General features: G+C 42.3%; 4 protein-coding genes and 1 long non-coding RNA gene across 8 annotated transcripts; 4 read left to right on the top strand and 1 right to left on the bottom strand.

Moving 5' to 3' along the window:
* Positions 1-309: 309 nt before the first annotated feature.
* LOC4324345 (EPIDERMAL PATTERNING FACTOR-like protein 9) lies at positions 310-1482 on the top strand. The gene is made up of 3 exons (XM_015782658.3): positions 310-457; positions 582-655; positions 1070-1482. Exons 1-3 carry the CDS (start codon positions 343-345, stop codon positions 1250-1252), a joined length of 372 nt encoding a protein of 123 aa, XP_015638144.1. The 5' UTR covers positions 310-342; the 3' UTR covers positions 1253-1482.
* LOC9271530 (pentatricopeptide repeat-containing protein At3g29230) lies at positions 319-6325 on the bottom strand. Of its 3 annotated transcripts, XM_026022431.2 has the most exons (6): positions 4332-6325; positions 4158-4246; positions 3669-3787; positions 1686-1753; positions 1550-1613; positions 319-509 (listed from the first exon to the last, which is right to left on the bottom strand). In XM_026022431.2, exon 1 carries the CDS (start codon positions 6300-6302, stop codon positions 4533-4535), a length of 1770 nt encoding a protein of 589 aa, XP_025878216.1. In that variant the 5' UTR covers positions 6303-6325; the 3' UTR covers positions 319-509; positions 1550-1613; positions 1686-1753; positions 3669-3787; positions 4158-4246; positions 4332-4532. The 3 variants fall into 3 exon arrangements, with proteins under 3 accessions (XP_025878216.1, XP_025878217.1, XP_025878214.1); XM_026022432.2 differs by lacking the exon at positions 1550-1613; XM_026022429.2 differs by having other exon boundaries at positions 1550-1753.
* A 1161-nt stretch (positions 6326-7486) lies between these two features.
* On the top strand, positions 7487-10934 carry LOC4324348 (signal peptide peptidase-like 3). Its single transcript, NM_001428098.1, has 13 exons — positions 7487-7801; positions 7887-8157; positions 8399-8518; positions 8619-8743; positions 8939-9121; positions 9237-9271; positions 9383-9539; positions 9623-9676; positions 9770-9862; positions 9943-10082; positions 10233-10303; positions 10386-10466; positions 10548-10934. Exons 1-13 carry the CDS (start codon positions 7625-7627, stop codon positions 10610-10612), a joined length of 1572 nt encoding a protein of 523 aa, NP_001415027.1. The 5' UTR covers positions 7487-7624; the 3' UTR covers positions 10613-10934.
* A 1795-nt stretch (positions 10935-12729) lies between these two features.
* Positions 12730-16169, top strand: LOC4324349 (protein YLS7). Its single transcript, XM_015766363.2, has 4 exons — positions 12730-12873; positions 13102-13581; positions 13737-14014; positions 14973-16169. The coding sequence occupies exons 2-4, from the start codon at positions 13149-13151 to the stop codon at positions 15768-15770; spliced, it is 1509 nt and encodes a 502-aa protein (XP_015621849.1). The 5' UTR covers positions 12730-12873; positions 13102-13148; the 3' UTR covers positions 15771-16169.
* Positions 16170-16915: 746 nt separating this feature from the next.
* Positions 16916-18530, top strand: LOC107276968 (uncharacterized). 2 transcript variants are annotated; one of them, XR_010741329.1, is made up of 4 exons: positions 16916-17261; positions 17841-17935; positions 18274-18389; positions 18485-18530. It is a non-coding gene; the product is annotated as an uncharacterized lncRNA (long non-coding RNA). The 2 variants fall into 2 exon arrangements; XR_001542870.3 differs by having other exon boundaries at positions 18274-18530.
* The last annotated feature ends 1978 nt before the right edge of the window (positions 18531-20508 follow it).

Consider the following 20508-nt stretch of genomic DNA (forward strand, 5'->3'; position numbering starts at 1 on the left):
AACGGACAAGGTGGTGCAATTGAAATAATGCAAGTTTCAGACACCTCTGCTGTGATTTTATCCTGTGTGCGCGTGCATACCAGGGAGATGAGCCATCTGGTGGTCTCCGCAGTCCCCACTGCTCCCCTTCTCGCTATACAACACTGTCTGCATGGTATGGCACAGGGATATGCATATGCCTGGCATGAGCAGAGCCACAGGGGTGGGCAGGCACACACACAAGAGCCATTGCACCAGCCTCCGATTTATATAGTCTCCAGCATTTGCTCCCCTTGTGTTGCTTCTCTAATCCAGGCACACCACCATCCTCCCATTCTCTATCCATTTGTTTGAAGAAGGGTTATGGCCAATGCTTGCCCCACATCTACCACAAGCTCCTTGCCCCTCTTCTTCCTCTTCTGTTTCCTGCTCTTCAGTCATGCTCGTTGCAATCAAGGGCACCATGGCAGCATCTCAGGTACCCCTTTGCATCAGATTGATATCTTGTCTTTTCTTCTGTTCTCCTGCATCTATTAACTGTGATTTAGGTTGACATGATAAAACCTATGTATTTAAATGTTTCAATTTCATATGATGTCAAGGTACAGACTATGGAGAACAATATCCTCACCAAACATTACCTGAAGAACATATACATTTGCAGGAGAACATCAAGGTACATATGCCATCTTGCTATTACAAAGTATGTAATTAATTGAGTTTTGTGTTTTTCTGTTCCTCAAGTATGTTTTCTTAAAACTTTAGTTTTATGTTTTATTATGTTCATTATATATGTCAAGGAAAAAAGCTTTCCCCCAACTGTCAGCTTCCTTGGCGCATACCATATAGTTCTGGATGGACTTTTCAGTAGGAAGAAATGGTTGCATCTATCAACTGTGCACTGCTTGGCATCTTTTGCTAGGATGAGAAAATGATTGGTAGCAACTTGCCTCCCATCTTTTCTCCTAAAGTAGTATGAAAAGACTTAAGAACAAGACCAAACAAACATGAATGCCAAAGTTAAATCAGAAAGTATGTAAATATCTGGAAGATACTATGGTTAAGATGATCTTCAAATGTATGCCATTAGGTTCTAAACAAGGAGAGGCTGCCCAAATATGCAAGGAGAATGTTGATTGGTTCGACTGCTCCAATATGCACATACAACGAGTGCAGAGGGTGTCGATTCAAGTGTACTGCCGAGCAGGTCCCAGTGGATGCAAATGACCCCATGAATAGTGCTTACCACTACAAATGTGTTTGCCACAGGTGATCATTAATAATTAAGAGGAGCTTCTGTTATGAGTAGTAGTTTGCATCCATTTTATTCTCTTTTTCCCCCTTCTACCCTTCTAGGCTCAAAAGGTTCATTTTTTCCCCTTTTGTTTTAACAAGTGGCCAGCTAGTAGAGGATTAGAGGGCATTTTGTATTTTAAGATGTTCAGGTTGTGGACTGGTAATTTTGGAAGTAAATGTTAAAAAATTTGAAAAACAGCTTATTTATACTATTGTGCAGACAAAATGTTCCTTGCTTACGTATTGCACCACTGTTTTTAGTCTATGAACAAACCTCGATAGAGTTGTCTGCCAGAATAGCCTTGGAGCTCTCAGCTGGATCATCTGGAACTAGTGGTCTGCAACTGTGCTAGCCTTTCAAGGCATATAAATGTGGTAAATGTTCTATTGCATTTGAAATTTCTCAGTACCTTCTTCATTCTGGGCTGCTTCAGCTCTCATGGGCTTTTGTCATTCGTCTTTCCATAGTAACAACCATCTGTACAATGAGCAGTAAATTCATCTAGACAAATCACAGAAGAAGTTAACCAAGAGTAAGGGTAAGCAATAAAGAAGACTTTCGTGCAGACCACACTCCTTCATTGAAGTAGACATTGCATTCTAAATTCAATCGAGCAGATATGTATGAGGAAATTGCCAAGACTCAGACAATCACATGCACACTGACCTTAAAGTTACCAAGTAAACTTATCAATAGTATTCCAGTAAAAAGAATCAATAGTAGTTCAAAAATATCAATTGAAACCGTTTCAGTCCAAACAGGGCATTTATTTTGCAAGCAGAGAGCTTGCAGAGGTGCCTTGTATTTATTCAACAAAATATTTTTAGAGGAATTGTCTTGGTAAGAAACACTTATTAGCTAACTTCTTTTACTGGAGGTGTAAGGACAAGAGTAACTCATGCTTATTAGAGGATACTGACAAACGTAGTCACATTCAGACAGTACTTTCCTTTTGCAAGAAGTGTTCTCTTCAGTTTTTTTTACCCAAGTCACATAAATTACTACAGTCTTTTATAAGCCACTGCTCACCCAATATACTCCGTAGAAGTTTTGCTTGTGCATGAGTGTGTGACATGACTGTCAAGCTGCGGCTGCAACTAGAGTGAGACGAGCAGGTAGCAGAACTATGGTGATTTGACTGATTGGCCACCTAGGATGGCTACGCCAGGTCTTGTATAATCTATATATATGGTTTACCGAACACCGAGATATGCACAGATAATTATGGTGTTTTATGGTGTCTGCTTGAACATTATTCAATTAGTGAACAAAGGAACTGGTGAGCATGTGTCCAAAGAAATATATAGTAATGTCTCAGTTGACTGAAAAACTTCATAACTTCCTAGTTCTTATGCACACAAAAATCAAAAGCCCTTCTGGGTGGGAGTGGGACACATATACTAATTCTTTTATTCAGTTGGTAATAGGATACTTGAAGTCTTGAGCTAAGAAATAGACTGAGCAACTATTTCAAACATGGCCAGCTCCTATAGTGTGACAGGTGATGTGTACAAGCCCCCAGAACTCAACTTTATAAATGGTCAGCCTTGCAGCAATGGAGACAAACTCTGCAAGCAAGTAAATCACACTATTTCTGACCGATTACATGTGAAGATAATAACTTCAACACAATAACACATATTCCTATTGTAGCTTCAAAAATTCAAGTGGCTTAAGGACCAGCATTGCTAATCTCATAATGAGAAAAAAAGGAAAATACTAGTAGAGTGGTATTCTGAGAGTGACACAAGAGGGAAGATGCATATGGTACAAGGAACGAAAGCTGCCACTTAGTGGCCTGTGGCTCTACCGCTCCAGTGCTACCCTTTGGAGGTACCGTGGTAGAATGAGGTCACCATTTTTCTTAAGAATAGGTCGTAGTTGCTTTCTGTGAGGTGGTCCTGCGTGCAAGGAAGAAGGCATTCACATGGAAGCAAGCAGGAGGATCCATCTCGAGCTGTTTTGTTTTGCATGACAGAAGATGGCAGAATGGTCCCAGTACGTTGGCACACGGGTCATGCACCAAGGTTGACGTGACCACAACACCAAGCATCATAGCCTTGCAGGCTGTAGCACCTCCGTATCTCCATGGTGTTCATAATTGTTAGTGCCACTAAAATATACCCTAAATTAGAATATGCTTCTAGATCAGGAGCATACAGGACAGGCTAATTATTTTGACATCACGAGTAGATATTCTGGGAAAAGGGATGTCATGGAATAGAAGAGATGTGTCATGCGGAAGCAAATCATAGGATTGGCGCAAGCTCAATGGCATAAGAGGTTTTCTCATGTCTAAATGTCAGTTACTACTATATTTTGCATGCGGCTAAATTCCATTTTCATCAACAATAATTAGATGGAATGTAGAAAGGAAAGGAAAGTAACTTACAGTATTATATGCATATTATTCGACACCTTCAGCCTTAATTCCAACAAAGTAAAAAGATCAACGCAGCAGAGGTTCAGACTTTAGAGGCTTCTTAGTCAGGATTGAAATTGTGGTTCAGCCTGAAATCATTTCAAAAAATTTCATGATCAGAAAGCTGCAGAACCACGCTTTTTCAATATACCCACTGAGACAGATTTCATAGTAAACATTAGCAGGATCATAGCTTCTTAGCTCAACCATATGTTTCTAGTACATATGGAATCTGAAAAATAAAATGCTATTTACCATGTGAAAGTAAAAAAGAAACAGATACGATGGATCACTCCATGGATGCCAAAGAACTATATATGTTTGGGAACTTTGAATGAGCCTGCAACTGAATCAAGCAAAATGAAAAAAACAAAGAGCACCACTATCTGAGTAACTAAGCGCCTGCTTGGGCTGGAAAAACTTATACTATAGTTTGCTTCCATCAGGGTGCTTAACTACCTGGTACGATTTTCAACCTTGTCGCAATCTCCAAGTTCCTTGGCGAAAAAAGCCAAAGTTCCAAACCTCCAAAACAACACTTCATGTTCCTGAACCAAGGAAGCCGGGTAATAATCAGGAGAACTAACTGGAATACGAACACAAAAAAGGGCAACACAGTACGTACTTGGATACCTTTTCAGTTTGACTTATCAAGAAACTCACAATGGCAAACACTCATCGTTCAGCTTCAGGGGGAAAAAAAGCTTAACAAACTGGGATATAATGATGTTTCAAAAGCTCCCTCCAGAATTATAGCGTCCCATGTCAAGAATGTCAAATCAATGAACAGACACGATAACAAAGGATTTGGCACATTTGGTACACAACAAAGGATCAAATAGATGCTGCTATGTTAGATAAATTCCACAGCGTCAAGTAAATTTCCTCCTTGTGGGGATGTGAACTACCTCCATTCACAAACTCATGAATTTGTCCATCCACCTCAATCACACTCCGTCCAATGTTCTTTTTCATACCCTCAGCACTCATCAACTTCCTAATCCTGAAAACATCATCCCACATTCCTTCATCAGCATAGATATTGGACAGAAGAACATAGACTCCAGAGTCATCTGCTCCGAGACTGGCCAGACGCTCAACTGATAGCTCAGCCAGCTCCACACACCTATGGCTTCGGCAGGAAGCAAGAAGAGATCCCCATAATTCAGGAGTCGGTTCCATCGGCATTGTCTCTATTGTGTTTCTAGCCTGATCCACTCGTCCAGCACGGCCAAGGAGATCAATCAATGCACCATAATGTTCCACCTTAGGTTCTAGTCCTAAATCCTTCTCCATTCTGTAAAATATCCCCAAACCCTCTGAGACTAACCCAGCATGCGTGCAAGAAGTCAACACAGCAAGTATGCTAAGATCATCCATTGGTGCCCTTTCAGTTTCCATTTGGTTAAAAAGCTTGATGGCATCAAGTCCATAACCATGAGTTCCAAGTCCAACAATCATCACATTCCAAGTGACCACACTCTTCTTGGGCATGCTTTCAAAGATCAATTTGGCAAGATCCAAACGACCGCATTTCACGTACATATCTATCAAAGCTGTTTGCACCACAACATCGAACAACACCTTCTTCTTCTCCAAGTATGAGTGCAGCCACCTGCCTTGCTCCAGAGCTCCCAGCTGTGCACAAGCTGCAACAGCCCCAACTGCAGCTACTCTATCAGGCTTGATACCACATCTTAGCATCCTCTGGAAAAACTCCAAAGCTTCATTTGGCTCCCCGAATCTGACATAGCCATCGATGACAATACTCCATGAGATCACATTCCTCTCAGGCATCTCCTCGAACAGAACCCTCGCTTCATCCATTCTCCCATGCCTGGCATAACCATCAATCATGGAGTTCCAGCACACCAAATCCCTGTCAGGCATTTGATCAAACAACTCACGTGCACGATCTACACCACCTGCCATCTCTCCGTACCCATCGATCATGGTGGCCCAGGAGAACGCATCCCTCTGCCGCATTTCGTCGAACAAATCCTGCGCCAGATCCACCTCCCCACACCCAACGTACCCCGCCACCATAGAGTTCCAGGAGACGAGGTCCCGCACGCCGTGATCGAACACCTTCCTCCCGGAACGGCAGTCCCCGATCCTGCAGTAGAAGCTAATCAGCGCGTTCCTCGTGAACAGGTCGGCGTCCAACCCCGTCCTCACCGCCTCGCCGTGCACCACCAACCCCACCCTACACCCGGGCGCGCAGCCGCACGCCTTGAGCACGGCCGGGAACGTGTAGGCGTCGGGCGCCACGGCGGCTCGCCGCATGCGCGAGAAGTAGAGGAGGGATCTCCGCGGGCTCGCGGCGGCGTGGAGGCGGACGAGGGTGTTCCAGGGGAACGCGTGGCGGGAGGCTTCCTCCGCGAGGTGGGCGAAGACGGAGTCGGCGTGGTCGGCGGCGGAGGGGGAGGCGGAGGCGGAGGCGAGGGCGAGGAGGAGGAGGTTGGAGAGGCGGGCCGGGGAGGCGGCGAGGTGGCCGGAGGTGAGGAGGAGGGCGTGGCACTGGAGCGCGTGGGAGGCGGAGCTGCAGGCGCGGAGGCGGGAGAGGAGCGTGGCGAGGGCGTGAGGAGGACGACGACGAGACATGGCAAAGTTTGATTTGGGACGACGAGGAAGCAGTTACAAAACGACTCGTTTGTACATGAACTCTAGCCTCGGCCCCTGGGTCATTTTCCAGATGGGCCGTACCTAAAATGATCAGTTGGGCCGAAAAGAAGGGCAATTATGGTTCATTTTGAATTTCTTGATTCAAAAATGGTAGTGGTGGACATGCTGCACTCTCATGTGTAAATGTTACTGCTAGCTACTTAAAGTTTACTACATCCGTCCTAGAATATAACAACTTTTAGCTATAAATCTGAACACACAGTTGTTCAGATTCATAGCTAAAAATATTTACATTTTGGGACGGATGGAGTACTTAAGGGCAGTAGCCAGTAGATTAGAGGATCAGGTTCCATTCAGAGTGTATGAATCGCTGTTGGTTCTTATAGAAAACAAAACTGATTTATGTCAAATTCTAGTGAGAATACTGTGAATTTCATGGTTCCATCTAGAGAATTAGCCCTGATTATAATGTGAGACTTTGCATTGACTAATAAAATACCTGCTTGTTATAACGGATTTCTAATTATATGTCTTAAGTTGTTAGCTTAAAAATACTCAGAAAAAAAACATATAGAATTACAAGCAAATATCCAACCAAAAAGTTTAAGCCACATGCACAAAAAGACCATTTATCCATCCTTAAAAAATCATATCAACTCTAGATGATGTTAGATTCATCATCATCACTAGATTATTTTACATAGTAGATATACGGAAGATGGATTGTTTGGTGTGAAATTCTTGCGGAATTTGTACGAAACTCATAAACCCGCACGTTTACATGGGTAATATAGATTTAGGGACAATTCAGATTAATACCATTTCAAATCATACCAAGTTGTCAACGATGTACATACATTAATTTTTTTCCAAACTTTGATAAATACTACATAAAAAATTCTGTCGAAATTTTAATAATATCATCGAGGTTTATTTTGGATACAAACCCTCAATGAAGTCAGGAATTTATCGTTGGTTTGTATATCTTTAAGCGCGATGTCCACAGTGCAAACTTGGATGTTAGAGTACTTTACGGTGTTCACGTTGAAAGACGAGAGAAAGACGCTTCGATTTAGAGTTGACGGGGCGCGGGAACATAGGGGCCGGATGAATCCACAGCCACCCCCCAGTTATAGTATAGGCAATGAGCGCGGGAGGCGACCGACGCATGCAGCTTCCCTCGTCGGGGAAGACGACGTACGACCCCGACGTACTACGCGCCCACGCACGCACGACGGGACGGCCGGCCTCCTCACCTCGCTCGCTCGCGCCGCGCCGCTCGCCGGCAAATCCACCACGCCATGGCGTTCCCTGCACCCTCCTCCTCCTCCCCTCGCCGCCGCGGCCGCGGCCTCGCCTACCTCCTCGTCTCCGTCCTCCTGCTCGCGTCCCGCGTGCCGGGCGCCGCCGGCGCGGACTCGGAGTTCGAGGACGGCGTCTCGCCCAAGTTCCCCGGCTGCGACAACCCCTTCCAGAAGGTAAGTAAATCGCCGCGTCGATCTCGTCGGAGAGGAAGGAGATGACGATCGATCGTACGTGACGGTGGCATGCGCGTGTGTGCAGGTGAAGGTGACGTACTGGGTGGACGGCGACGAGAGGAGCAGCCTGACCGGGATCACGGCGAGGTTCGGCGAGGTGCTGCCGGCCACCGGCTCCGACGGCGACAAGCGGAAGGCCGTGGTCCCCGCCCCGAAGACCGGCTGCGCCAAGTCATCCGCGCCGCTTGCTAGCTCCATTGCCGTGGCGGAGCGCGGGGAGTGCACGTTCCTGGAGAAGGCCAAGACGGCGGAGTCCGGCGGCGCCGCCGCGCTGCTCCTCATCAACGACGAGGACGGTCAGTACGTGTAGTTTTTAACCGAACGACTGCATTTCCATCGTGCATTGTGCATACCATGAAAGTAATTAACATTGAGAAATTTTATGGTACTTAAAAAAAATCCTGAGATACCTAAAAATTTGGTACTTAGAGATATCAGTGTCTCAGGATATCAAATTTTACACTAAAAAATATGGTATCCTCCAATATTTTTTTAAATGGTAAAATTATCCAATTAACATTAGGGTTCTTCGTGTAGATTTGCAGAAGATGGTGTGCACCCAGAACGACACGGTCCCTAACATTGGCATCCCGGTCGTGATGGTATCCCAGTCTGCCGGTCGCAAGATCCTCTCCGGCATGGACGGTGGGGCAAAGGGTGAGAGGCTGAAAAAAAGAATTAGTCTGTCGAGAAGCTGAATTCATTTCTTGCTGCTGTTTTTGTGAACCATATGCTTCTGATTTTGCTTAATTTGCAGTTGACATTCTGATGTATGCGCCGGAGAAGCCGAGTTTCGATGGCGCTATACCTTTCCTCTGGCTGATGGCCGTCGGCAGCGTGGCCTGTGCGTCCGTTTGGTCCTTCGTCGTCGTCGGCGACGAGGTATATCAATCAATCCACAAAAAATACGTTTCAGAAGTTTAATTTTATAAATTACGAGTATTATACGTTTTTTGCAGAAGAAAAAGAGTGAGACAAAATGCATCGATCATGTCACATCACATGCATTTTTCACTGAAACGAATGGCGCGAATTTAAAATATGACTTTGATATGGCGGCGATATTATTTGGTCCAGGATAAGAATGCTCCTACACTGGGTGGAGAAGAAGCTGCTGACTCTGAAATCGTGGAGCTGCAGACCAAAACCGCGCTCGTGTTCATCGTCACCGCGTCGCTTGTCCTGCTGTTCCTGTTCTTCTTCAAATCCACCTGGTCTGCATGGCTGCTGGTTGTGCTGTTCTGCCTCAGTGGTCTCCAGGTGCATGGCAATTGCCTACTCAATCTGACATAGTTTGGTTCAGTTAATCAGTAAACTAACTAATACTGTATAGCTTTGTTTCATATCTTCTCTTGACGGATCCTTTGTTTTTCAGGGATTGCACTATGTTGCCTCGACTCTAATTGTAAGGTGTGATCACTGAAACCATGCAACCTTTTGTATCATCGCACCATTGATTCTGAATTTCTGATAGTGCTATTACTTGCTTGCTGGTCTAACTGCTGCAAAGTTGATTGACAGAACTTGTGATCGGTGCCGCGAAGCAAAAGTAGCTCTTCCTGTATTAGGGAACGTGACAGTGGTTACACTTGTCATCCTACCACTAGCTTTGATCTTCGTTGTCGTTTGGGCTGTACACCAGAATTCACCGTTTGCTTGGGTTGGTCAGGATCTTATGGTATGGTTTGTTGTGTGCACCAGGTACAGTGCAATGATGATTTCCTTGTCATGTTTGCTCATGGATTGTTCCTTTTCATTCAGGGCATCTGCATGATGATTCTTGTATTGCAAGTGGTCCATCTGCCAAATATCAAAGTGAGATCATCAAGAACATATGATGCCTTGGTTTAGTAAATATGGCAATTGTAATCATCTTTTGTACACTGATGTACTTGAGATTATTTTCAGGTTGCAACAGCGCTTCTTGTGAGCGCTTTCATGTATGACATTTTTTGGGTGTTCATATCACCTTTCATATTCAAGAAAAGTGTCATGATCACAGTAAGTTTGTTTCTGACAAAGTGCAAATAATGCAAATATTAGTGCAAAAATATCCTAATCCAATTGGTATGGGCATACAGGTTGCTCGTGGTAGCGATGAGGGACCTAGCCTTCCCATGGTTCTGAAGATGCCAAAGGAGTTTGATACATGGAATGGCTATGACATGATCGGATTTGGGGACATTCTTTTCCCAGGACTACTTGTTGCTTTCAGTTTCAGGTCAAAACCAAGATTTTGTTCTCTGAATCCGTCAATGCATTCAGTTAATATCAGAGTCTACTGGATACTTCTAGTGATCAACTGTTCATTCTCCTGAAAATTTACCGTTATTTTTCAAGATAATATTTACCTACTGTTCTTGAGTTGCAGGTATGACAGAGCAAATGGAAAGGACTTGACTGACGGCTATTTCCTCTGCCTAATGATCGGTTACGCCTTCGGTACGTAATATTATCCGCATTTCTGAATCACAGAAGAACAAAATCATTGACATCAATTATCAACACTGTCATCTCAATGCAGGTTTGTCATGCACATATGTTGGCCTGTACCTAATGAAGAGTGGACAGCCAGCTCTCCTCTACCTAGTCCCATCAACACTAGGTATCACATCGATTCCTCTGCTGAGATTTTAGTACAGAAATCTTGAGCTCCAACACCTGTTTCTTCTCTGAAATTATGCAGGAACTATTGTCACGCTAGGTGCGAAAAGAGGAGAGCTAAGTCAGCTCTGGAATGCTAAAGTATAGCTTGTGAAATATTGATACTTGCTTGCAGTCTTGCAGCATTGTACTAGTTAGAGAAGCGATCATTGATCTGTATATGAGAATATCTGATGGTTGTTGGTAAATATATCATGCCAACCATCTGCACGAACTTTGGTTAGATTTCTTTTTTCAGTGTACACTTACCATGAATGGTGGTTATTAGTGCGAAGCAGTATGCTCTGGCTGTAAATGTCATGGCTGTGATGTAAATGTGAACAGAATTATATTCTCTGTGTCTTGATGTGTTCTTAGCTGGGTGTAATATAAAAAATCCACTTTGTTTCAGAAACTTCAGATGTTGCTCAAGTATCTGTACTCCGGTGTTCCTTTCTTCTCGACTGTAATTTTAAGTGTCGTCAAATTGAACTTTACAAAAGGGCAAGAGATCTGCGCAGATCCCAATGCTCAGTAGGTTATCTGCATTGCAGTCATCGTACGATAGCACATGAACTCGACCGTAAACGCTAAGATAGTGCATGGGTGTCATTACGTTTGATTCTTAGCAGTTTGCAAGACCAAGCTCTCTACGCTCCCCTTTCGTTTTTCGCGCGCACATTTTTTAAACTGTTGCATAGTGTGTTTTTTTAAAAAAGTTTCTATATGAAAGTTGTTTTTAAAAAAATCATATTTATCCATTTTCTTAAAAAAATTAGCTAATACTTAATTAATCATGTGCTAATGGACTGCTCCGTTTTCCGTGCCGGAGGGAAGTGTTTCCCAACCAAGAGTAGCGAACACATACAACATAGTAAATCAATCGCGATGTTTAACCAACTTCCAAAAAAGAAAAAATAGAGGGAGTACAAACGATGAACGGGCCAAGAATATTGGATCTATATATGCTCCCTCTACTTTTTAAATAGATGACGCTATTAACTTTTACACACATATTTGACCATTCGTTTTATTTAAAAATTATGTAAATACGTAAGATATATATCATACTTAAATTACTTTTAATGATAAAAAAAATCATAATAAAATAAGTATTAATTATTGAAATTTTTTTGTCAAACACGTGTTAAAAAACAGATATAGTATGTACACCTCAGTCTTTAAGAAAAAGATAAATGCATATTCTGAATAGATATTCAGGTTTCATTGCTAGAATTGAGTATTTCGAGTAAAGTCCATTACCGGTCCCTAAACTTGTACCGTTGTGTCATCCCGATCCCTAAACTCACAAATCAACCGTTTAGGTCCTCAAACTTGTTTGACTGTGTCATCCCGGTCACTCGTTTAGGCCCTTCAACTTGTTCAGTTGTGTCACCCCGGTCCCTAAACTTGGATTTGAATATCATTTGGGTCAAATAGGACGGTAAAGACTTTATATTTAAAAATAATTCATAACTTTTTCATGTGAACTCTAATGAAGACAAACTTTATATCAAACTTGTAGCCCTCGACGCAATCTACAACTTTGTAGTTGATTTTTTTTATTTTAAGTCATTTTGGTCCCGAAATGTAATTTTAAAATTAAAATTTCAAAATATATAAACATGCAACAATATTTTGTGACCCTAAACAGTTTTATTTCAAAAACTTTTCAACTACAAAGTTGTATGTCGCGTCGAGGGCTATAATTTTGATATAAAGTTTGTCTTCATTAGAGTTCACATGAAAAAGCTATGAATTATTTTTTGATATAAAGTCTTTAGACCGTCTTGTTTATGCACCGAGGTAACACAACTGGAAAAGTTGGAGGACCTAAACGAGTGATCTGCAAGTTTAGGGACCGAGATGACATAGTCGAACAAGTTTGAGGATCTGAACGATCGATTTGCGAGTTTAGGGACCGGGATGACACAACGGTGCAAGTTTAGAGACCGGTGATGGTCTTTACTCGAGTATTTTTTATGGAGGGAGTACATGTATGGACAGACACTGTATGAATGATGTATGTATTGTATGTTCGTACTGTACAACGCACCGGATGTCCAGAGTCGTCCGATCCCCATCCAAGCGCGTGGAACAGCACCAACGTGAATGCGAGCGTGAGTGGATCAGTGGAAATGTATGTTCGCATCTGCGCGTCGAGTCCAATTTTGTGAGCGAAAACAACCCTTAAGATTCAGAAAATAGCCCATTTTGGGCCCTCTAGCAGTTCTTCCTTCCGTTCCTTCCCTCTATCTATCCTCCGCCTCGTCCTCGCCACGCGCGAAGGCGGCGTCGATCGGTTCCCCCATTTTTCTCATCGATCCCTCGTGGCCTCCTCCCCGCCGCCGCGCCACCTCGTCTCGAAGGTATTCTTTGTCCCAAAACCGCCTCCTTCGCCGACGAGCCGGTGTAGGGTGGAGATCCAACTTGTATTTCATTTCTTTTTGTTGGGATGAACTCCTAGGCCATAGCATCCTTGGATTGTCTAGGGAGTTCTGCTCCGGTCTTGTTTGTTTATGTTTTGTGGGGAGGAATTTTTGTGTCGAATTCTTCTTTGCTACTACGCGATTAATCCGTCCTTTCTTGGTTTGCAGATTTCTTTGATGCGTGGTGGCAGTGGCGTTTGGATCTTGGTGCCGCCATGAGTCCGCCGGGGAGGAAGGCCCCGGCCGGTGCGGGCGGGATCCGTCGGTGGCTCTCCACCGTCGTCGTGTCGGTGGTGGCTCTTGTGCTAACCCTAGTAGTGATATCGCTATCGGTGGGCTCGTCTCTGACCGGGGCATCGCTACACGAGTACCTCTTTGTCAGACCTAGTGATTCATCCAAGCTTACTGATGGGAACATGAATGGTACTGCCGTTGGTGTTCCATTACAAGAGGAAGTGTTGCAGGGTGGCAAGGAAGTACCCGTGGAGCACGGTGTTCAGAGTGGCGGCGTGAATTCGAGCGAGACGGGTGAAATCGATACCAAAGTACAAGATCCAGTTGTTACCGATGATACCGCGTCAGTGCCTGATGAGAGAAATCTCCCTGTCTCATCGGATTCATCCGACAATCTTCAGAAGACTAATGAAGGTGCGGTGTTAGTACACTTTCCTGTTTGTTTTCTCGGCAGCACTGACTAACATGAATGAGATATTGTTTTCTTGCTATTTTAGTGTAATGGCTTGTTTGATTATTCATGATAATTGAATGACTGGGATAAAAAATGGTATGGTGTAATTGTACAGGTAGCTGTGATCTATACCATGGACATTGGGTTTTTGATTCTTCTGGACCACTATACACAAACAACTCTTGCCCGATCATCACGCAGATGCAGAATTGTCAAGGAAATGGTCGACCTGATAAGGATTATGAAAATTATAGATGGAAACCAGAACAGTGCATCCTACCACGCTTTGATGGACCAAAGTTCCTGGAGTTGATGAGAGGCAAGACAATTGCATTTGTTGGTGATTCAGTTGCCAGAAATCAGATGGAATCCCTCCTCTGCATTCTGTGGCAGGTGCTGATACTATTCATGATTTTCTTTTGGCCATATGATTAGTTAAGCTGATGACAAGTTGCCCATTACTATATATGACAATTTTTTGTTGACCTGGATATTGATTATTAACTTAAAATACTAGGCATTTTTGTTATTCATGTGAGTTAGGTTTGTTACAAACTTGTGGATGACACCATGAATTTTTTTATATAGTTTTGTGATGTTCATAACAACATTATTTCGATTTATTTAAAATAAATGGAGAAAGGGTCAAAGTCATTTGTTCTACATGATTTGTTTTTAAATTGGTGAAATCTACTTATTTTGTAGTACATCTGTCAGCCAAGTTTTTTGCTCGAGATACTGCAACTGTATTGGCTGGTGTGGGTTCAGTTGCTGGATTATTGATGTTGTCTGATATCAACTAGAGAAACCAATGCTGTCCTGTTGCAATCTGACACTGTACCAATCCTATGGTTTCTAGAAGAAAACTGTTTTAGAGTTTAGATTTCAATCGGCTCTTTGTTTTCTCAATGTGGACAAATTTAGGATATTGCAAGATTAGCCTATTGAAAATGCCTACCAAAGCATCAGAACAGCAGCTAATAAGCAGAAGAATGCAAATCAATGTCCTGTAGTACATGATAGTCTTTTATAGATAAGAAACTGTATGAGTTAGAATTGCTTTGTGAACTAATAGCATACCTTGTGGTCTCACGTAGGAAATTTTATGAAGATTGAAGCAGATACCATGTTTATTACTTTTCCTTATCATGCAGCAGAGTCTTGTTTTTCAAACATCTGATTGAGAAATCTTTTGTCGTTATATAGTGGAACACATCTGGTTGGGCTTTCCTCCTTACAGTAGCAGAAATGTCTCACAAAGATCAACCTATACCTCTTTTCCTATGTTAAATGATTTTGTAGGCTATGTCATTAAGAGACATGATCTGTTCTTTTACCTTCTTTTTGGCAGGTAGAGGCCCCAGTAAACCGTGGTAGCCGCAGGATGAGCAAGTGGATTTTTAGGTCAACCTCAACAATTATCGTCCGCATCTGGTCGTCTTGGTTAGTGCACAGGTCAACTGAAGCTGTGGGGTTTGCTCCTAAGGGTATCGATAAGGTTTTCCTGGATATCCCGGATGAGACCTTTATGGAATTTATCCCACGTTTTGATGTGCTTGTCCTCTCCTCTGGGCACTGGTTTGCCAAACGGTCTGCTTATATCCTGAATGGCAATGTTGTTGGAGGGCAGCTCTGGTGGCCTCGTAAAGCTGGAAATATGCAGATCAACAATGTTGATGCTTTTGGTATATCTGTTGAGACATGCCTAACTGCTCTAGCTACCAATCCAAATTTCACAGGTATAGCTATCGTGCGCACATATTCACCAGATCATTATGAAGGTGGGGCTTGGAATACCGGTGGATCATGCACTGGAAAGACTAAGCCCTTGGATGTGGTGGTGAGGAATGGATTCACGGACACCATGTATGGAAAGCAGGTTTCAGGGTTCACAAAAGCAGTGCAGAATTCTGGGAAACATGGTTCCAGGTTGAAATTGATGGACATCACTGAGCCCTTTGCCCTGAGGCCTGATGGGCATCCTGGTCCATATAGAAGTACTGACCCAAACAAGAAGACGCAAAGAGGTCCAGATGGAAGGCCTCCACCTCAGGATTGCCTACATTGGTGCATGCCAGGACCTGTAGATACATGGAATGAGATGTTGCTAGAGACCATACGAAGAGAGTTCGAGGGAGTGAGAAGCTGAAGAAAAACACTCATTGGCTGCTTGATTTCTATCATGTGATACGACCTGCAAAAACTAATTAAGCTTCTAGCATTGGTGTATACCTCATTACATATCGTGTTGTTGTTCTCCCACAGATAGGAAGGAAATATAGCTTTTGGTTGGACAAAAAAACAAATTGTAGGCATGTTGTCAACAGTCGGGATAGAAGTACAGAGGGGTAGACAGTTAGAGAGAGAGGTTATGATGGATGATACTGTGCAATTGATCTGTATCTAGTTTTTTGTCTGACACATTCTTGGAGATATGATCCGTTGACGAATTTTGTGGAACTACATATGATCTCATATCTCGAGCACCTGTCAATCTATGAGGCAGATGCTGATTTTGGTTTATAACAGATGAAAGAGAACTTGTTCACACGGTTCGCTTCCTGCCACTACAGTTTACACCTCTCTTAAGTTTTATGAACTTGTTCATAGGGACTGTTTGATACAATTCCTATTCCAAGGATAAAGTGGAGCTAAGGAGCCGCGAGAATGCTGCTTTACTCTCGTAATGTAACTTGTGGAGTATATTATCCATTGGAGCGGAGGTGGGGAGCGGCGTGAATGCTGCTTTTACCGTAAATTTTAAATATATATTATCTAGGGTTTCGAAAATATTTGGTACAACTCAAACTTCACGGGATAAGAAACATATATTCTCTCCGTTTCATATTATAACTTGTTTTCTTAGTTAAAGTTTTTAGTTTGGCCTAGTTTATAGAAAAAAAAAACTTCTACATCATAATGTTAAATATATTCTGATACAATATTTATTTTGTATTAAAACGTTACTATATTTAGCTACAAACATTATCAAATTTAAGAAAGTTTGACTTAAAAAAAGATCAAACTGACTTATGATATGAAACAAAGGGGAAACTAAATGGCCCCCTAGGGACCGGGCTCTGTTCGCAAGAGCTGTTCCCAACCTAAACAGTATGCACGGAAAATGGAACCGATCCTCTAGCACGTGATTAATTAAATATTTGCTTGGGAACTGGCTCTTGCGGACATAGCCCAAATCGAGTAGTGTGTTAGTTCTAGGCCCAACGTTTCTACGGCTAAAAGCCTGCCAGAATATGGCCCAAATTTAACAAAGTTCTAGGACGAGATGGGCTCAGTTCAGAAGGAAGTCAGAAACACACCTCCCCTTCCACTTCCACTTCCACTTCCACCGACGAGAGCGACGCGGCGGCGCGGCGCCGGCTGCCCACACCACACACTCCTCCCTGCTCCTCTTCCTCCTCCCCGCATCCGCCATGGCCCATGGCCAATCCCTTGCCCAGTTGCCCCCGTGCCTCGCCGTCCCGCTCGCCCGCGTCCGGGAAGCCATCGTCGGAGGGGGGGTAACTCAATGCGACATAGGTAGATCTGCAGGCGCCGTGCTGGGACTACGAGGAGACGGCCGCGGCGGCGGCCACCTTTGCCCCGCCTCGACGGGGAACCTGCTCTACGTCTTCTCCAGGTCCCCTATGCGAACTTTCCACTACTATTTCGACTCTTCGTGTATTCGTTAATCCTTACCAAGTTACCGTAACCTAAAATTATGGTAAAGCATCATCATATTGTTTTTTTTTTGTACATACATTTTTCGCTGTAGCCGTTTTGGCAGAATAGATTGGACTTGATGGCATTACGGGGTAGCGAAACTCTTGAAGCATGTTCATTAAGCAAAACATGGATGCATATTGTTACTTGTTAGGTGTTCACTGTTTGTATTATAATGTACATCGATATATATTGTTACTTGTTAGATGTTCACTGTTTGTATTATAATGTACATCGATATATCTTGATGTGCATATATGTCAATGATTCCATGTATTCTATTTCATGGAAATTGAAGCTAGGAAGTCGCATTTTTCCACTACGCTTTAAGCTGGCCAATAAAATTTTACCTACATTTCATCTTTGCTATAGGCATTACAGAGCTCTGTATATTTACTGTTTTAGCAGAATATATGTGTTTGTGTAGACCACTGTCCTTTTAGTTAGAAGGACATGGAGAATTGGAGGTCTTACATGTTTTTGTTGCTTGGATCAGATTGGCTCATCCTGCTGCAACAGTTGCATTCACCATGAAGCCACAATACCTCCTACGCCGTGAATCCTCCTACTATGCCTAGCCTATAGCAGAATGTGAGCCATTCTTGCTTGCCTCCCTTTTCTTCTATTCTACAATGGTACTTGTGAGTATATATATTTATTCATGTGGTCATGTCTCAGGGGGATAAATTAAAGATTAGTTGTTAGTGACACAATCATAATATCTTCCCAAGGTCCATAAAATATGCAATCCTTTTGGTTTCTATTTACAGTGGATGAAGTTGGGTGCCTCTTCAGTTCTTTACTTTTTTTGACTGAATTTTTGTTGTCGATTAGCAAAGGATAAGCTTTCAGTATTTGAATTGTAATAGCAGTATAGGATTTGAGACCGCTGGCTCATGATGTAAACTCTGTACTGCAACGTTCTGCAGGCAGGATTAGCTTTTCTTGATGGAAGTATTTTAAACTCTGAAAGCTTGAATACTTGCGTGGTAATCACAGAACTACTTGGCTACTACACTGGCTGTTCTCCCTCAAGACATAAAAGGTTAGGGTTCGTGCATTGTAATCCTATGTTTTTAGTTACAGAAACTTTCCTTTTTAATTGCCATAATTTTACTTACAAGAAGCTGGTGCACATAGGATTTTGTATGAACTGTGCAGAAAACTGAAAGGCACTCTTCGAAAAGTGAAACTGTCCTCGAAAAACAAGTCTGATGGAAATAACCTATCCTATAAATCTGATTACCTGGAATAGTTAGCATCAAACGCTATGCCTTATTACTCAAGAGAGGTTAAAGCAAATAATAGGGTAATGCACTAATGTACTAGTCTTTCAGAGAGTAATTAACCTAGAGAAAAGATGACAGGTTGAGTTGTTCAAGAACTGTAAAGTAGAGAATATTAATGTAGTTCCTCATGAGTTATCTTTTTGAAAGGGAAGCAATCTGGTTGCTCTCTCACTGCTCTGAGAATAAAGTTTCAATTAGCTTGTTTGTTCATTAGGAAAAGAAAAGGAATGAAAAGAGTAGGCTCCAACCAAATTATATTCCCATCAAGACTTAGAAGAGCTTAAACTATTCTCTTGTGACCCTTCCCGAGTCAGTAACGTCAATTGATCCAGGAGGAAGATAATATAGTTATATCTAAGTAGTTATCTAAGCTTTTGATCTAATCTATTAGGTTAATCATATATGCTTGGAATATGCCACATTGCCTTTGGCTGTATATTATCTGCTTCTCAAGATTTGTCCTAAAGATTACTGGTCCAGACATTGGTATATAAAAAGTATGAAACAACTCTCATATATTTGATCCTTGTTTGGACTTAGGGGTGTTTGGGTGAGAGGGACTCCCTCTCACCAAAAAATAAGTCTCTAGGGAGTGTTTGGGTGAGAAGGACTAAACTTTAGTTTGTGCAATGGTACCAATCACTGGTGCTCCTTGCTCTTCTTTTGAGTGACCATGTGAACTGTGTGTTAATTATCTAGGTTCTACTAATTTCTTTTAATGTTGGACCACTTCTTGTGAATGTACTATGTCAGTACCTCGGCCTTTCCATTCTGACAATGAATTGAAACGTGCGACGAGAAAAGTCAATAGAAGCAAATAAACACACGTGCTTCAAAAATACTAGCAGAATGCGAAAACTACTACTCCCTCCGTCCCAAAATAAGTGCAGTTTTACACTATTCACGTTCAACGTTTGACCGTTCGTCTTATTTGAAATTTTTTTATGATTAGTATTTTTATTGCTATTAGATGATAAAACATGAATAATATTTTATGTGTGACTAAATATTTTTAATTTTTTCATAAATTTTTCAAATAAGACGGACGGTCAAACGTTGGACATGGATATTCACGGCTGCACTTATTTTGGGACGGAGGTAGTACTACTAGTAGTATATTACAGCATTATGGAGTAGTATGTTATTGGTGCAAACCCATGGATTTATATCACAGACTAATTCAAACAATTGTATCAAATCAAGTACTGTGCTGCATGTAAATTGTATAAGCCGGAGAGATCAAAGGATAAATTAAAGAAAGAAAACGAAAAAAAAATAAAACTTCAACGCGGATTCACATCCAAGTCTGAAAAAAAATGCTTAATCCTAATCCAACAAATCCACTAGCTGAAAAACAAATATCCATTTGATTATTCCCCCAATAAGCTCTCTTTCTTCTTGCTTTCTCATCTCTGAGCACTGAGATTTCGCATGTATTTTCCCTATCTTTAATCCCAGCTTGCTCTCCCAATGCTGTCACATCTAGCTAGCCACATCAACCCTTTTATCGTTGTACACGTGCCTTTATATTTGTGTTGCACTTAATTAAATCTCCCTAGTTTTGTGGTAGAGAAGAGAGAGATATCTCCGTGGGTATACTGTATACAACTCAGGCAAGCTGTGCCCAGCATGAGTGCTTGTAATCGCAGTATATCAGAATCAGACCAGGTGGTCCGTGGCCGGCTCATAGTCTCATACCAAATCTCTCTCAATTTTCTCATTTTTTTAAAAAAAGGAAAAACACATCTCTCTCGATCTGAATGCATGTGGCTTGAAACGACAGTACGACACCACATTTACCTGGCCAGAATTTGCAAAGTTTGGAGCAAAATCACAAGCAAAGCTGGAAGATGCATCTAGTAGGAGTAGTAGGGA

The sequence above is a fragment of the Oryza sativa genome, chromosome 1 (assembly GCF_034140825.1).
Source record: "Oryza sativa Japonica Group chromosome 1, ASM3414082v1".
Classification (NCBI taxonomy): domain Eukaryota; kingdom Viridiplantae; phylum Streptophyta; class Magnoliopsida; order Poales; family Poaceae; genus Oryza; species Oryza sativa.

Excerpts from the sequence above, each read along its gene's own strand:
- LOC4324349 (XM_015766363.2), top strand. The coding sequence starts at position 13,149 with ATGAGTCCGCCGGGGAGGAAGGCCCCGGCCGGTGCGGGCGGGATCCGT. Across the intron at positions 13,582-13,736 it reads TCTTCAGAAGACTAATGAAG|GTAGCTGTGATCTATACCAT; the intron begins GTGCGGTGTTAG and ends GTAATTGTACAG. Across the intron at positions 14,015-14,972 it reads TCCTCTGCATTCTGTGGCAG|GTAGAGGCCCCAGTAAACCG; the intron begins GTGCTGATACTA and ends TCTTTTTGGCAG.
- LOC4324345 (XM_015782658.3), top strand. The coding sequence starts at position 343 with ATGGCCAATGCTTGCCCCACATCTACCACAAGCTCCTTGCCCCTCTTC. Across the intron at positions 458-581 it reads GCACCATGGCAGCATCTCAG|GTACAGACTATGGAGAACAA; the intron begins GTACCCCTTTGC and ends TATGATGTCAAG. Across the intron at positions 656-1,069 it reads ATTTGCAGGAGAACATCAAG|GTTCTAAACAAGGAGAGGCT; the intron begins GTACATATGCCA and ends GTATGCCATTAG.
- LOC4324348 (NM_001428098.1), top strand. The coding sequence starts at position 7,625 with ATGGCGTTCCCTGCACCCTCCTCCTCCTCCCCTCGCCGCCGCGGCCGC. Across the intron at positions 9,540-9,622 it reads GGGTTGGTCAGGATCTTATG|GGCATCTGCATGATGATTCT; the intron begins GTATGGTTTGTT and ends CTTTTCATTCAG. Across the intron at positions 9,677-9,769 it reads TCCATCTGCCAAATATCAAA|GTTGCAACAGCGCTTCTTGT; the intron begins GTGAGATCATCA and ends GATTATTTTCAG.
- LOC9271530 (XM_026022432.2), bottom strand. The coding sequence starts at position 6,302 with ATGTCTCGTCGTCGTCCTCCTCACGCCCTCGCCACGCTCCTCTCCCGC.